This window comes from Nannospalax galili, unplaced genomic scaffold (genome assembly GCF_000622305.1).
Source record: "Nannospalax galili isolate Female #2095 unplaced genomic scaffold, S.galili_v1.0 scaffold37, whole genome shotgun sequence".
Taxonomy (NCBI): domain Eukaryota; kingdom Metazoa; phylum Chordata; class Mammalia; order Rodentia; family Spalacidae; genus Nannospalax; species Nannospalax galili.
This window is the reverse complement of record NW_008339765.1, coordinates 681,836-697,683: the sequence shown is the minus strand read 5'-3', so window position 1 is coordinate 697,683 and position 15,848 is coordinate 681,836. Positions and strand designations below refer to the sequence as shown.

The window sequence follows — 15,848 nt, the reverse complement described above, 5'->3', positions numbered from 1 at the left end:
TTCAACTAATCTGTGTCTTTTGACTGGGGAGTTCAGTCCATTGATATTTAAAGTTATTAATGAAAGATGTGTATTTATTCCAGTCATTTCTATTTCTGTTCACATTCTTGGTGTAGCTGTTCCTTGCCATAGTTATACCTTCATTAAGTTTCTTTCTTTATCCCCTTAGGTATTCCTTTCTTCAGCTCTTTGTATTGCTTGTTTTGTTTTAAGAACTCTCTAAAGGGCTGTCTTTGTGAACATGAATTCTTTCAGCCTATTTATGTCATAGAAGATTTTTCTTTCCCCTTCGACTATAATAGACCTTGTGGCTAGGTAAAATAATCTGGGTTGGGATCTTTGGTCATTTAAAACTGGGAATACTTTGGTCCAGGTTCTTCTGGCTTTCAAGTTTGCACTGAAAAGCCAGCTGCGATTCTGATGGGTTTTCCTTTATATGTGGCTTGTTTTTCTTTTGCAGCTTTCAGTATTCTCTCTTTGTTCTGTAGATTTAGTGTTTTTACTATAAGTCATGGAGAGTTTCTTTACTGCTCCTATTTTGTGTTCTAGATACTTATTGTATTTATATGGGCATGTCTTTCTTTAATTTGGGGAAATTTTCTTCTATAATCCTGTTGAAGATCTGGTTCTTACCACTATCCTCAGATTCTTCTCCTTCCTGTATGCCTATGATTCACAAGTTTAGTCTTTTTATGTTGACACACTATTACTGCATATTCCATTCTTGTGTTTTCTTAAAATTTTCATCATCTTTGCTTTAATGGTCTAATTCATCTACTTTATCGTCCAACCTTGATATTCTGTTTTCCATTTCATTCATCCATCCTATTGATGAAGTTTTCTCCTGTTGTTTCTAATTGGCTTACTGAGTGTTTCACTTCTTCATTTCAGCCTGAGATTCTTCACTTTTTCTCTTTTCTGACTTCATTCAGAAGTTTACCCCTATCCTCTTTCAGTTCTTTGATTTCTTTGTGTGTTCTTCAAATTCACTAAATTCTTTTATCACGTTTATAATTGTTCTTTTGTATTCCTTGACCTGTGTTATGTCTTGGGGGTTCTCATTGTACTCCTCTACAGGGCTGTTGGTACTTGGTGGTGATATATTATTTGGGTTTTTCACGTTATTATTTTTTCTCTGTGACTTTGAAATGTGGATTTCTTTTGTAGTTTCTGATTCTTGTGTGAGACTCAAGCCTTCAATTGTCGAGTTTAGGTTTGCTTCTTTTTGCAAACTTTATCTGCCTTTGTGGTTTACTTGTTGGACATGAAAAGCTGGTTGGTCTAGGTTTCAGGTTCTCTCTTTCGATTTTATATTGGAGGGGCCAAATTGCTTTCATCCTACCGCTCAGGAGGTCCCCCAGAGGCCCCAAATCGTATGAAGATCAGATGCTCTCAAGCTTTTTCCTAAGGTCTGAATCCCTCCAGCAAAGATGCTCCCCTCAGGATTTTGGGGGCTGGGCTGGCCTGGAACCAAGGCCCAGGAAAGATGCTGGCCCTGGGAAGCTGGGGGACAGGGCTGACCAGGGATGCAAAGGGAGGTGGGGGTGGGAATTGGCCCTGAAGGCTCTCAGGGACTACAGGGAAGCATTGGGTTGGTCTGGATGTAAAGGATCAGAAAGCAGTGGGGAGTCTGTGCCAAGAGATGAGTCCATAGGTCTGGGGTGCCAAGACAAGAAATGGGCCAGTGCCCATGCTAGGTAGAGAGAGCAAGTGGGGGAGCTAGGAGGGTGAATGAGACTGGGGGAGTCAGGTGCCTTCGGCCCTGTGGATTTTACCAGGAAAGATGCTGGCCCCAGGAAGCTGGTGGCTTTGCAGCTAGGGATGTAAAGGGAGCTGGGGGGCAGGGTGAGGCCCTGAGCACTCTCAGTAACTACAGAGAGGAAGTGGATTGGTCTGGAGGATCAGGAGGCAGTGGGGAGTCTGAGCCAAGTGGTGAGTCCAGGGGTCTGGGGTGCTAAGACAAGAAATGGGCCAATGCCCCATCTAGGAGGAGAAATGGGGTGAGGGAGCTCTGAAGGTGAATGAGGCTGGGAGAGTCAAGGTTCAGTGGGTGCTGCTGGAGTTACCCAGGAAGGATGATGGTCCCAGGAAGCTGGTGGCTGTGCAGCCCAGGGATGCAAAAGGGGTGGTGTGGGAAGAGGCCCCGAGGACTCCCAGGGACTACAGAAAAGAATTGAGTTGTTCTGGAAGCAGTAGGGAGTTTGAGCCAAGAGATCATTCCAGGGGTCTGGGGTGCCAAGACAAGAAATGGGCCAGTGCCCAGGCTAGGAGGAGACATGGGGTTGGTGAGCTGGGAGGGTGAATGAGTCTGGGGGAATCAAGGCACAGTGTGTGCTGCCGAACTTACCTAGCAAAGATGCTGGCCCCTGCTTAATAGATTACTTTTTAAGGAGCAGTATATAAAATGATATATTGTTATTTCTTTTCTACTGAAGTGTTGGATATTTCCAAACCTTTATATTTATTGATGTAGGCACACATGTATGTATACACCTTCCTATAAGACTGCAATGTCCATTCAGTGTTATGCTGTGAATTGAAAAGTTTTTCATATTTATGTGTAAAAATCCATGTTACTTTCTCAGCCATTTAAAATAATCACCTCTTTCTTTTTTTCTTCTAGGTAACTTTCAAAGCATCCAGGCACTCAGTTTCCCCAGATTTAAAGTACGTTCTTCTGGCATATGATGTCAAACAGGTAAAGGAATGCTATTCATAGAGAAAACGCTACTCTGTGATTCAGTGAGCTCGCCACATAGTTTTAATTAGCACTGCTTGGGCACACTAGGTGCTTTGCACAAGAGACAGTTATAGGTGGCATACTTGAATAGGAAACAACTGGGACAATCTCTCTGGTGGCAAGGATTAATGTGATAGGTTTCTGCAAATGTGACAAATGGAGGCTTGTGGAATTTTCAGGATAATCCCAATAGCATGCACTTGAGTATATGGAGACTAGAGGATTTCCTGCCATGTCCTAAGCTACAGCATGCACATTGTGAGCATACTGTTTCAAATAATGATCAATGTGGATTATATACTTCAGTGATATTTTTAAAACTCTTTTTTACTACATTTGTGTGTGTCCGTGTGTATGTATGTGTGCGTGTGTATGTATGTGTGCGTGTGCATGTGTGTGTGTGTGTGTGTGTGTGTGTAGGTGCCTACGTGCCTGATCAGAGGATAACTTGCAGATGTTGGTTTTCTCCTTCCACCGTGTGGATCTCGGGGATGACCTCAAGTGGTCAGGCTTGGTGGCAGATGTTTTTACCCACAGAGCCATGGCAGTAGCCAAGGACTTTTCAAAAAGGCTTTATGGATATCATGAGGAATCTGAATATTATCTGCTTGTACAGCTTTGCAGCAGGTGCCTTTTCATCCAGCCATCTTACTGGCTGGTGATAAAGTTTTGGGGAGAGGGTAGGCACATACGTTTGTGTGAATGCAGTGATGCACATGCCACAGAGCACATGTGATGATCAGGGACAACTTCTAGTGTTAGCCCTTGAATTCTACCATGTATGAATCAGGATCCCTTTGTTATTTCTCCTCTGTACACCAGGCTAGATGCTGTGTACTGCCGTGAACTGCAGATTCTCCTATCTTGTCCTACCATCTCCCAGTAGAAACCCTGGAATTACAGATGATCATGTTACATGTTCGACTTGTGATTGGGTTCTGAGGATTCACACTCAGGTCCTCACGCTTGTGTGGCAAGTGCTTTTGCCTACTGAGACCTCTTCCTAGCTCCTTTGGTGGTCTTTGAATATGAGCTATTTTGTCAAAGAAAATATTCTCAATGGGGACAACCAAAGAACTGAACTCTATAAACAAATACACTTCTCTGACTGCAGTGACTGTTTCATTCTCTGTAGCTCTAGAGTCCACTGAGAACTTATGTATGGCTACTGGATAGTGACATATTTTTGCACAGTTACAAAGCTACAGAAGTGTTAAAAGGCAATTCAGCAGATTAGTTTCTACAGAGAATAAATGATGTTAGATTATTCAAGGAAGTTTTATGAGCTTTAGGACAGACAATAAAAATTTATGGACTTAAGGCAAGAAGCCTCATATAATGCATGGGAAGTCTTTGAACACATGAAATTTCACAGTTCAAAAGATCTGCTATTTAATGTTTTTAGTTTTGTGGAATGTACATAGTCTATTATATACTTTTAGGGTTTTTTTTTAACTGAAAAATGACTTCATTGAAAAGCCTGCAGAAATTGTCATTACAGGATTCTTTCCCTGTTGGTTATATGTCTCAATCTTTTTTGCTTTATTGATTTTTTGCATTGCTCTCATTTACAGATTTTGTAAATCACATGTTATAGTCAGAAACATATAGTTTTGATATATGAAAATATTAAAATATACTATAAAGTTTTAAAAGTAATATTCCTCTGGAGAAATTAAATTTGACATGACTGTCATATGAAAGAGATTACATACTTGTTTATTTTGTATGTGTGTGCATGGTGCACATGTGGAGGTCAGAGCACAAGTTGTGGAAATTGGTTCTCTCTTTCCACCACATGGGTCCCAGGAATCGAACTCAAGTCATCAGGCTTGATGGCAAGTACCTTATTCACTCATAGGCCCAATGAACTTTTATGAATCAGATAGTAAGGGTCACTGCAATCAGGACAAGACATAGAGGATAGACATGTAGATCATTGAAAAAAGTTCAATTAAAATATATTAAAAATTAAAAATATTAGAAAGAGAATCCAAAACTTGGAAATAGATCCCCTTAGATAAACCTAAGTGAATTAAAGATAATCTGTTCAACAATAGTGTTGGAGTGATTAGCAATCCATATACATAAGGAAAAGAGGGAGCTTGTGAGATGGCTATGGATCTTTGTAAAGGGGCTTGCTGGAAAACTCGACAACCTAAGTTCAATCCCACATGGTAGAAGGAAAGAGAAACTCCTGCAAATTGTCTTCTGACATCCACATGTGCATTAAGGCATACACAGGCATGGGCCCCCAGACATCCACACACTAAATAAATAAAATAAATAAAAATTATGAAAGTAAAGAAGAAAGGGAGATAGGGAGGAAGGAAAAGAAAGGATCAGGAAAAACAACAAGATAAACACATCATCACAGTGATCATAGCCTCGTCTCTCATATGAATTATAAATCTTAATTAATGTGAGTGTATACATTATGTAGGTGGTAAGAACAAAGCAGGAAAATTGTTCCAAACTGTCCTTTGGGTCTAAGGCGAGGAAAGCATCCCCCTGTTGGTTATATGTCTCAATCTTTTTTGCTTTACTGATTTTTTGCATTGCTCTCATTTACAGATTTTGTAAATCACATGTTATAGTCAGAAACATATAGTTTTGATATATGAAAATATTAAAATATACTATAAAGTTTTAAAAGTAATATTCCTCTGGAGAAATTAAATTTGACATGACTGTCATATGAAAGAGATTACATACTTGTTTATTTTGTATGTGTGTGCATGGTGCACATGTGGAGGTCAGAGCACAAGTTGTGGAAATTGGTTCTCTCTTTCCACCACATGGGTCCCAGGAATCGAACTCAAGTCATCAGGCTTGATGGCAAGTACCTTATTCACTCATAGGCCCAATGAACTTTTATGAATCAGATAGTAAGGGTCACTGCAATCAGGACAAGACATAGAGGATAGACATGTAGATCATTGAAAAAAGTTCAATTAAAATATATTAAAAATTAAAAATATTAGAAAGAGAATCCAAAACTTGGAAATAGATCCCCTTAGATAAACCTAAGTGAATTAAAGATAATCTGTTCAACAATAGTGTTGGAGTGATTAGCAATCCATATACATAAGGAAAAGAGGGAGCTTGTGAGATGGCTATGGATCTTTGTAAAGGGGCTTGCTGGAAAACTCGACAACCTAAGTTCAATCCCACATGGTAGAAGGAAAGAGAAACTCCTGCAAATTGTCTTCTGAAATCCACATGTGCATTAAGGCATACACAGGCATGGGCCCCCAGACATCCACACACTAAATAAATAAAATAAATAAAAATTATGAAAGTAAAGAAGAAAGGGAGATAGGGAGGAAGGAAAAGAAAGGATCAGGAAAAACAACAAGATAAACACATCATCACAGTGATCATAGCCTCGTCTCTCATATGAATTATAAATCTTAATTAATGTGAGTGTATACATTATGTAGGTGGTAAGAACAAAGCAGGAAAATTGTTCCAAACTGTCCTTTGGGTCTAAGGCGAGGGAAAGCATCCTTTGTTGTACACCAGAAGTGGCTGATGAAATGAAAAGTGTAGAAAGGATTCTCAAATCCAAACACTTAACAGTGTCAAGAAAACAACTTTGTGACAAGGAAGTGGGCCTGACATGAAAAGACACTTCGTGAGTGATGCTGCCCACGTGACTGATCTTTTCAACTGCATCAGCACTTGTGGAAGCCACTTAACACAGTGAAGCATCACTCAACCCCCTACCTATAAAAATGGATAAAATAAAAGCTAATGATTGCACCAAATTACAGCAGGCACAGAGGGAACTAGATCACTCCACATCACTACTGTGAGCATGTAGTGGGGGCAATTTATCTCAGTGATTTTTTTGGTAGTGTCCACAAATATAAAACACTAACTACCAACAGATTCACTCCACAATGGTTTTGCCAGAGACATGAAAACTAGACAGCATATGGAATCCTAAACATGGATAATACAGCAGATTCATTATTTATTTATTTATTTAATTTATTATTCATTCATTTATTATTTATTTATTCATTCATTTACTTCCTTGCTTGCCTTTTTTTTTTCTTCACCTGTTTATATGGCTTTTTAAGATAGGGTTTCACTGTGTAGGGTAAGCTTGCCTGAACTCTTTGTACTTTTATTTTTAATAACTACACCTTGAGGAACTTAAAGAAACAGTTCAGCTGATCCAGTGTTAATAGACAAAGCTCAGCATTGAATCCTGGGCACCACATAAATCAGGCATAGTCGTGGTGCCCAGGAAGTAGAGGCAGGAGGAGCAGAAGTTGAAGGAGCTCAGCTGCACAGTGAGTTTAAGCTAAGTCTGGGATGTATGAGACTATCTACTATTTGAAGTAACCAGATGCTCTTTAGTTGAAGAATCTTTAAACTGTGGTAGATCTGTACAATGGCACACAGCTCATAAATATAAAGGAAAAGGTTTTGATGTATGTAAGAACCTGGTGAATTCCAGGGTCACAGCTGATTTTAAAAAGCCAATCCCCAGGGCCCAGAGAGATGACTCAGCAGTTAAGAGCACTGGCTGTTCTTGTAGAAGAACCAGGGTTTGAATCCCAGCACTCATATGGCTAACAACCTTCTGTAACTTCAATTCTGGCGAATCCAGCACCCTCTTCTGTCCTCTGCAGGCACTGCAGAATATGGATGTGCTTATACACTTGGAAGCCTAATACCCATACACATAAAATTTAAATAAATAAATATAAATAAAATTTTAAAAAGCCAATTCACAAATCTGCTATGTGTTTTCAGTTACATAACATTTTTGAAAGAAGAACAGAGTTAGAGTTTCAAAGTGAAGAGGAGAGCTGGGTGTGGTGGTGCATACCTTTGATCCCAGCATTCTGGAGGCAGGTGTACCGATCCCTGTGAGACTGAGGTCAGCCTGGTTGGACTATATAAGGAGTTTCAGGCCAACTGGGGCTACAGGACACCTTGTCTCAAAAATTAGATAAACAAAAACAAAGGGACGAAAGGAGAAGTGAAAATGGTACTTTTCATTTTCTAAAACAGTGTGTGGGTTTCTGGTGGAGAGAAGTCTGCTCTACATATGTCCTGGTTTTGATCTTGTACACAAGATTCTATGTTTAGTTCTTATTTACTGAGTTTAATTTTAAAATTAAATTAATTTTATTTATTTGTTTTGTTTTATTATTTATAATTAGTTTATTTTTATTTTATGTGTATTTGTGTTTTGCTTGCCTGTATGTAAGTGCACCATGTGTGTGTAATGCCCAGAATACAGAAAAAGGTATTGGATCCCCTTGAATGTGAGTTTCTGAGGGATGTTAGCTGCTATGTGGGTACTGAGAACTGAAACCAGGTCTTCTGCAAGAGCAATCAGTGTTCTTAACCACTAAGCCATCGCTCTTGTCCATTTTAATTTTCAAATTTTTATTTATTTTTTATTTATGTTTGTGGTTCTGATGTTTTAGTATTATGATTTTATTTATTATTTATTTGTGTATGTGTGTAAGTATTTGTATATGACTTCACATAGGTGTAATACAGAGGACAGCTGTGGGAGCTGGTTGTTCTGTTCCACCGTGCAGGTCCTGGGTATCAAATTCAGGTCTTCAGGCTTGACAGCATGTTCAAGCTGAGTCATGTCACTGGCCCTTCCTTGTACTACAGTTTGTCAGGTGGTTTCCATTAAGAAAAACTGGTTTAGGATAAGCAGCAACTCTAAGTTTTATTATCTTTTACAACTATATATGACTCTATAGTAACTCAAAATAAAGAATTATAATAAAATAGTTATAATAAAAATTAGTAGAAAGCAAAATTTTCCTATAGTTAAAATTTTTAAAAATCCAGGTTTAATATATTTTATCAAATATAGAAATTATGAAAAATCTTCAACTTTTTGTTTCACTTAAATTACTGGAGTGTAGAAAGATTTTTGCTTATTGCCATGTCATTGTCCCTCACAAATTTGATCAAATTTTCAAAGACTGTGAATGAGAAAGATTAAAAACAGAGAAATTCCCTTACTAACCACACCGGTGTTGCCAGTCCCTGAGTCCCCATCTGTGCCAGCTCTTGTTTGACTTGGAAGAACACTCAGGGAGGTTGTTTACCTGTATTTGAAGTGTAGCGTGATGTGGTCTATGTGAGTTCAATTCAGTTAGTACAAGTGATTATCCCACACAGCACAGGAACTGAAACTGCTTCTTAGGTTTACTTTCTCAAGAAAAAAAATATAAAATATGAAATATGAAACTAGAATAAGGGTCAAGGAGATTGCTTAGCATGTAAAGACACCTACTGCCAAGTCTGAGGACTTAAATTCAATTCCCAAGACCCACATTGTAGCATACGTGCGCACACACACACACACACACACACACACACACACACTACATAAATAGATATAATATAACTGGAATAACTTGACCAAAAACATGTCAATATTATAAGAAAATAAAGCTAACAACAAAAATATACCCCTATGAACCAATCTTCATAGTCTCCTATGTACTTTTTAGCCATAAGGTAAAATAGGACACTTTCAAAAAATAGAATCTGGGCTGGAGAGTTGGCTCTTGCAGAGGACCCAGGTTTGAGTCCCAGCACTCACATGGCAGCTACGAACCATCTTTAACTCCAGTTCCAGGGGAATCTGAACCCCTCTTCTGACCTCCGCGGCATTGCAAGACACAGGTGCACTCACATACATGCAGGCAATACACTCGTACACATAAAATAAAAATAATAAATAAAATACTTAAGAAATAGAATCTCTAGAAGAAGGAACTAATAATTAATTATGAAAATTTGTCAAAGTAAATCTCACAATATTTTTACCGCTTCCTCATTCATACTCATGGTCATTTTATTTATACAAATTACTTGGTTAAACATTATACAAAGTATAGGTATGTGCATTGTTTTTCTTTAGTGTTTCCTACCCTTTGTTCCTGACCAGATGTTGCTGTCTGGAGTTGATGGTTGATCTGATCTCATTTTCTTTTCCAAGTTGCTGTTTAATCTGCCTTATTAGAATGACATATGGAACTGGGGAGATGGTTCAATGGGTAAAGGCACCTGCCATCCACCCTGAAGATGAGCTCCATCCCTGAAACCTACATAATGGGAGGAGAGAGTAGATTCCCCCAAGTTGGTTTCTGACACCATGGTGCATGCACACACACACACACACACACACACACACACACACACTAAAATAAATAAGTTAAAATGTAATTAAAATTACAGATGGCAGAGTGTAGAACCAGGAATTTAGGAGAATGGTTGTTTCTATTCAAACTATCTATTCTCAAATATTTATTGACATGTAAAATATACCAAAGAACTTGCACATATTTTAAGTATAGCGTGAGGAAGTTTGCAAATCAAATATGTTCATGTAGCCATCACTGAGACTAAGTAAGCAAAGCTTTGCTGTAATTCCTTTTCAAAATATTTAAAAATTTATTTATTTTTATGTTATATGTATGAGCTGCCTGCCCTTCCAGGCCATCGGATTCCCTGGAACTGGAGTTATGGATGGGTGTTAGCCACCATGTGGGTGCCACGATTCGAATCCCAGTCTTCTGTAAGAACAGCCAGTGCTCTTAACCACTGAGCCATCTCTCTAGCCCCACTATATTCTCTTTTAAACACTCCTTCAAAGAGAAACTACTGCCCACATCACAATTGCTTCTCCTGCAGTATATTTTTAAGGGTATTCTCTCTTCCTCATCAAAACTTGTGCAAAACTCACCTATAGAGCTCACAGTTAAGAAGATTGATCTAGCAACTAAGATTGTTCTCTAAACTACTCCACTATATATATCACCAACTAGCCACTCTATGGTTCGTTCATATGGTCAATAGAAATATGTGACTGTTGTTGAATAGCAGATTGTGTTGATCAAAGGTTATTTCTCTAGTTGCTCTTTCTATGCATGACCCTGTATCTCTTTTGGCATCTCTATCAAACCAAGATTAAACATGATGGAGCAAACAAGAGTTGAATAGTTGAATTGTCCTGCCAGGGTGGGCATTAGGCTCATCATTTTAAACTGTATGAAGCTCCTGTGGTTTGGAAATTGATACCATATTCTAGGGAGGAAGCTCAATCAGAGATGCATTATCCACCTTACTCAAGGCTCAGTTCTGCAGCAAGGCATAGGTCCATCCTTCCACCTGCAAAGCCCCTGTTCTTTCGGTTGCATTGTCATTTCAAAACCTTACATCCTCTGTAGATTTGATATGTGTACAGACATAATTAAGATTCTAAGTATTTGAAAGCATATCTATTGAATTCTATTCAATTGGAAAAATAACATAATCTTTATTACATACTTTACATTTTAAAGTTTTATCACATTTTATTTTTATGTATGTTTGTATGTATGTCTGCATCTGTATATGTCACAATGTGCTCATGGAGGTCAGAGGAGATGGGTTCTCTCCTAGCATATGTGTCCCAGGAATCAAATTCAGGTTGTCAGGCATGGAAACAAGCACCTTTACCTGATTAACCATCTTGCCAGTCCAGGTATATATTATTTTTGATACTCTAGTGGTCTTTATGATATTTCTCTGGGATAGGTCATTATATCTTTTCAGCTTTACATTTATTTCTCAAAAACATAACCATCTAAATGGCATCTGGATATATTTCAATAACATAAAATTGAAAATATTTAAGTGAAATAACACAGTCTCAGAAAAACAAATGACATATGTTCTCCCCCATATGTGGATCCTAGCACCAAATCCTTATAGGTGAGTATGTACCCAGACATAACTACAGGAACCAGAATAATTAAAAGGAACCAGGGAAGTAAAGGAAAAGCAAGACCCTGAGCGAGAAGAACAGTAGGAAACAGGTGTTACTAAGAGAGAAATGGATAAAAATGGGGTTATTTAAATGGGAAGGGGGAGGGAGGGTTATAGAAGGAAACTTGGGGATAAAGGGAAAGAAGGAACTCAAGAGAGATGGGACCATAGGAGACTGATATTATCAAGGGAGAAATGGGGAAAATGGGGACACTTTAAATGGGGAAACAATGGGGTGTTAGGCAGTGAGAGAGATAAATAATGCCCAGCTAGTTTTAAAAAACCAAAGGGAATCAGGTTAGTCCAACAACTTAATGACATATTACACATACATTATCTCTACATGAGTCCATGAGTATAGCTAAAGGCTACACAACAAAAAACAGTGCCAGACAGGAGAAAACTTCAGTGAGGGCTGGGGAAGTCCATGAGACTCCTACTGCCACAGCCCTTAATGGCCTCCCAGAACTTGAAGGTAAAGCAATTTTTAAAAAAAAAACTTTTATTTATTTACTTATTTTCATTTTATGTGTATGAATATATTGCCTGTATGTGTATAAGTGCACCCGTGTTGTTCAGTAATAATGGAGGAGGACAGAAGAGGGTATCAGGTCCCTTAGAGCTGGAGTTATGGTCAGTTGTTAACCCGTGTGTTTGCTGGGAATTGAACCTTGTTCTTCTGCAAGAACAACCAGTGCTCTTAACTGCTGAGCCATCTCTCCAGCCACAAAATTGAAAATATTTTTAAATTTGTATTGTATTTTATTTATTTAGTATGTATGTGTTCATGTGTGGGCATATATGTTGGAGGTCAGAGAACAACTTATGGAAACCGGATTGCTTTGTATTCTATATGGTGCTCAGGGATAGAACTTGAGTCCTCATAATAGGTAACAGGCACCTTTACCATCTGAGCCATCTCAGTAATGCATGAAATAGATTCAAGTAGTAAAAACATTTCAGAGTAATTGATTTTGATATAAAAAACTTTTATGATAAGAATTTTTGTGGTTATAAATCATATACTATTTTGACATTCTCTATATCAGACAAAGTTGTTTTTCAGTTATTTATAAACTTATACATAAATAATTTGAATTCAAACATTGAATCTATTTTATGGTAGATGTTATTTCTCTGTACTCAGAATTATGAGAATATTTTCATTATTTAACATTTAGATAATGAAGCCATCATTGAAAACTCAACAGTTATATATATATATATTTTAAACAAATAATTTGTCAAGAATTTCATACATACATATAAGGTGTTTCGATCAAATCCATGCCCACTCCCTCCCCTCAATCTCCTCCCATATCTCCCCATTACTTTTTTCCGATAACTTCATGTACTCTTTCTTTTTCTTTGATTTATTTATTTTTATGGGACTTTTGCCTGCTCTAACATGCCCCTCTCTGAAGAGGTAACCCTAAATTCTTTTAAGGATTAGATACAAGCTCCAAATACTTTCGACATTTTTTGGCATTTGGAATAGAGTATATGTTGCTAACAAGCCCAAGGATATTTTGACTTTTAGCCAAGAAACTGGCTACTTTTCACTCTTTTTACCCTAACTGCCTACCCAATTCCTACCTCCTATTCTTATCATGTCATCCTCTGAAGGGGTTATCCAAATTGCCAATAGGGAATAGGGATGCAGACTGCTCTGGCTTCTTCCATGCTGAACAGGGACACAGGGTGAGGCAATTGGAGTACCCCTTCAGTGGATCTATCTAAAAGACTCCCAAATTGCATAACTCTTATCCCTAAGGGGGAAAGAAAGTCTTTGAATCATGAATAGGAGATGTGAAGGAGAAGTAAAGGCAAGAGTAATTAGCATTACAAGCTCTAGCCAGAAAAATAGAAAAAAATCAGAATAGGGAAATTTTCAAATGTTCACATGAGAGTCCATTGGAATTTCTTGACAAGGGCTTCCAAAAGCATCCCTCTATTTGGGTTCTCCTCATTTTTCTTTTGTCTTCTGAGGCTGGACTCTAGAGTGATGGATTCAGGATTTGCTTTCAGGTATTTTGATAGCTCTTGGAGTGGTTAGAATCAGTGTCAGTTCCCTCTCAAAGGCTTTTACATGGGGGAGAAAACAAATTTATCCATCATTTCAGAACAGTAGCTGGTTGTCTCCCTTAGCTACAGGTGGGCACTACAGTATTGGAGACCAAGATTTGAAGTCTTACATCTGAACAGCACTTTCTGGCTAGGAACAAAATTATCAATGAGAAATAGTTGTCTAAATAACTTTTTATATAGACTTAAGCTTAATGTCTGGGAAGTGTAATCCCTTGAACTCTTACAGAAACATACTGATGACTTTACTCTTTGGTTATACTTTCCTTTTGGATGTTTAAGACCATACAGTTGGTCCAAATAAATCAATTTATTTTTACACTTAAAGTCATTTGAGGATCTGTTCCTCAGGGGTCACATGGGCTTGGGAGGAGCTCCTGGCTCCTTTCTTTTACCAGTTCCATCTATGTGAAGATAAGTCAAAGGACCTGCTTGACCATGTCTGGCTTCACTTGGAAGCATGAATGACATGTTTCCTATGAGTTGACCCTCCTCTTTGTAGACTGGACCATGGTTCAAGTCCATCTCGTGTAGTCTCCATACCATCCCCAAACAAGAGGAAAGGTGACTCATCACAGTTACAGGACATTTTGAGAGATGTTCTGTAGTCCCCTGGAACTTAGTTGACCTTGGAGGGTAAGGGGCAAAAACTGTCCTTTAAGTCCCTCTGAACACTTTAGTATAGGCCTCAAACTATGGCTATTAAACATCCAATAAGTTTAGTTCTACCAGTCTGGTACTTTTAATTGTCATATGCTATGTATATAAGACTGGGGTAAAAAATATATTCTCAGATAAACCTTGACTGGATATCTATTTTGTTCCTTAAACTAGTTAACTAAAATACGACCATAGAAATTTTAAGATTATGTGTATATTATTTTTTATTGCATCTTTATATAGCATAACAAACCTAAACAGACCTTTATCACTTACTTAGGCTTTCTCATTTTTTCTGCCTATTTTGGAAAATATATCCATTCCCATATCCTTTTAGCATCTTTTACATTCTCATTTTCTTTACTTTCTTTTTTTTTTTTTTAAGAATTATGAGACATAACATCATTAACAAATAAATTTTCCATCTGTTGTGAGACTTTTCCTGGGGATGCTAAGCAATGTTTATTCCCTTTTAAGGTTCTAGTGTCAAGCCAAAGTTTGATTAAAGTTTTCCTGGGGAACCAACGAATTTATTGAGCTTGCTTACTGAGGTAACTGAGGGGTTGCTGAGGTGTATGTATGACCTGAGGGTATGCACACTGGAAAGCCTTTACCCAGCATGGGTCTTGCCTTCTCCTCCTAGCCTTCCCCAGATTGTATACTTTAGCCCTCCTCAAATCCAGGAGGCCATGTGTGATTAGGGTCAAATTACATACAGTTGGCTGGGAAGAGTGGCTGGATAATGCGGTGAGGTCCAATGACCCTGTTTCACCCTCCTTTAATGATTGAGCACAACCATCAACAAGCCCAATTGTGACGATGTTTAGCGATCAGGCTCAGCTGAAGTCGTGATAATGGTAGTTATTTCATGCAGAAGGGACTGCTGTATAGCATCATCTTATTAAAAGGACCTGGAATTTGAAAGAATTTGGTGCTAGGATCTACATATGAGGGACAACATATGTCGTTTATTTTTCTGAGTCTGTGTTACTTCACTTAGTATAACAGTTTCTAGATCTATCCATTTACCTGCAAATTTCATTATTTCATCTTTCTTTACTGCTGAATAGAACTCCATTATGTAAATACACACATTTTTTTGTTACACACTCATCAGTTGAGGGGCGCTTTGTTAGCTTCCATCTCTTAGCTATTGTGAAAAGAGCAACAACAAACATGGTTGTCCAAGTGTCTCTACAATAGGATGAGTCCTTTGAGTATATTTCAAGGAGTGGTATAATCGGGTCATATGGTGGGTTCATTTTTATTTTTTTAAGAGTTCTCCACACTGTTTTCCATAGACGTTGCATGAGTTTGCAATCCCACCAGCAGTGAATGAGTGTTCCCCTTTCTCCACATCTTCACCAGCATTTGGTATCATTTGTTCTCTTGATCCTAGCCAGTCTGATTGGGGTAACGTGGTACCTTAGGGTGATTTTAATTTGCATTTTTACTAATGATGTTGAACACCTTTAGAGATGTTTCTTAGTCATCTTTATTTTTTCCTTTGAGAACTCTCTGTTTAGATCTTTAGCCCATCTTTTCATTAGGTCGT

The 15,848-nt window shown here is 38.1% G+C and overlaps 1 protein-coding gene across 2 annotated transcripts in view; it reads left to right on the top strand.

Annotated features, from left to right (window-relative positions):
* The window catches only part of Dpp10 (dipeptidyl peptidase like 10), a 1,579,922-nt gene that overhangs the window by 1,226,343 nt on the left and 337,731 nt on the right, over positions 1 to 15,848 (top strand). For both annotated transcript variants that reach the window (XM_008834544.1, XM_008834545.2), the window contains exon 5: positions 2,624 to 2,698. In XM_008834544.1, the coding sequence (XP_008832766.1) occupies positions 2,624 to 2,698 (75 nt within the window). The remainder of the gene's footprint in view (positions 1 to 2,623; positions 2,699 to 15,848) is intronic.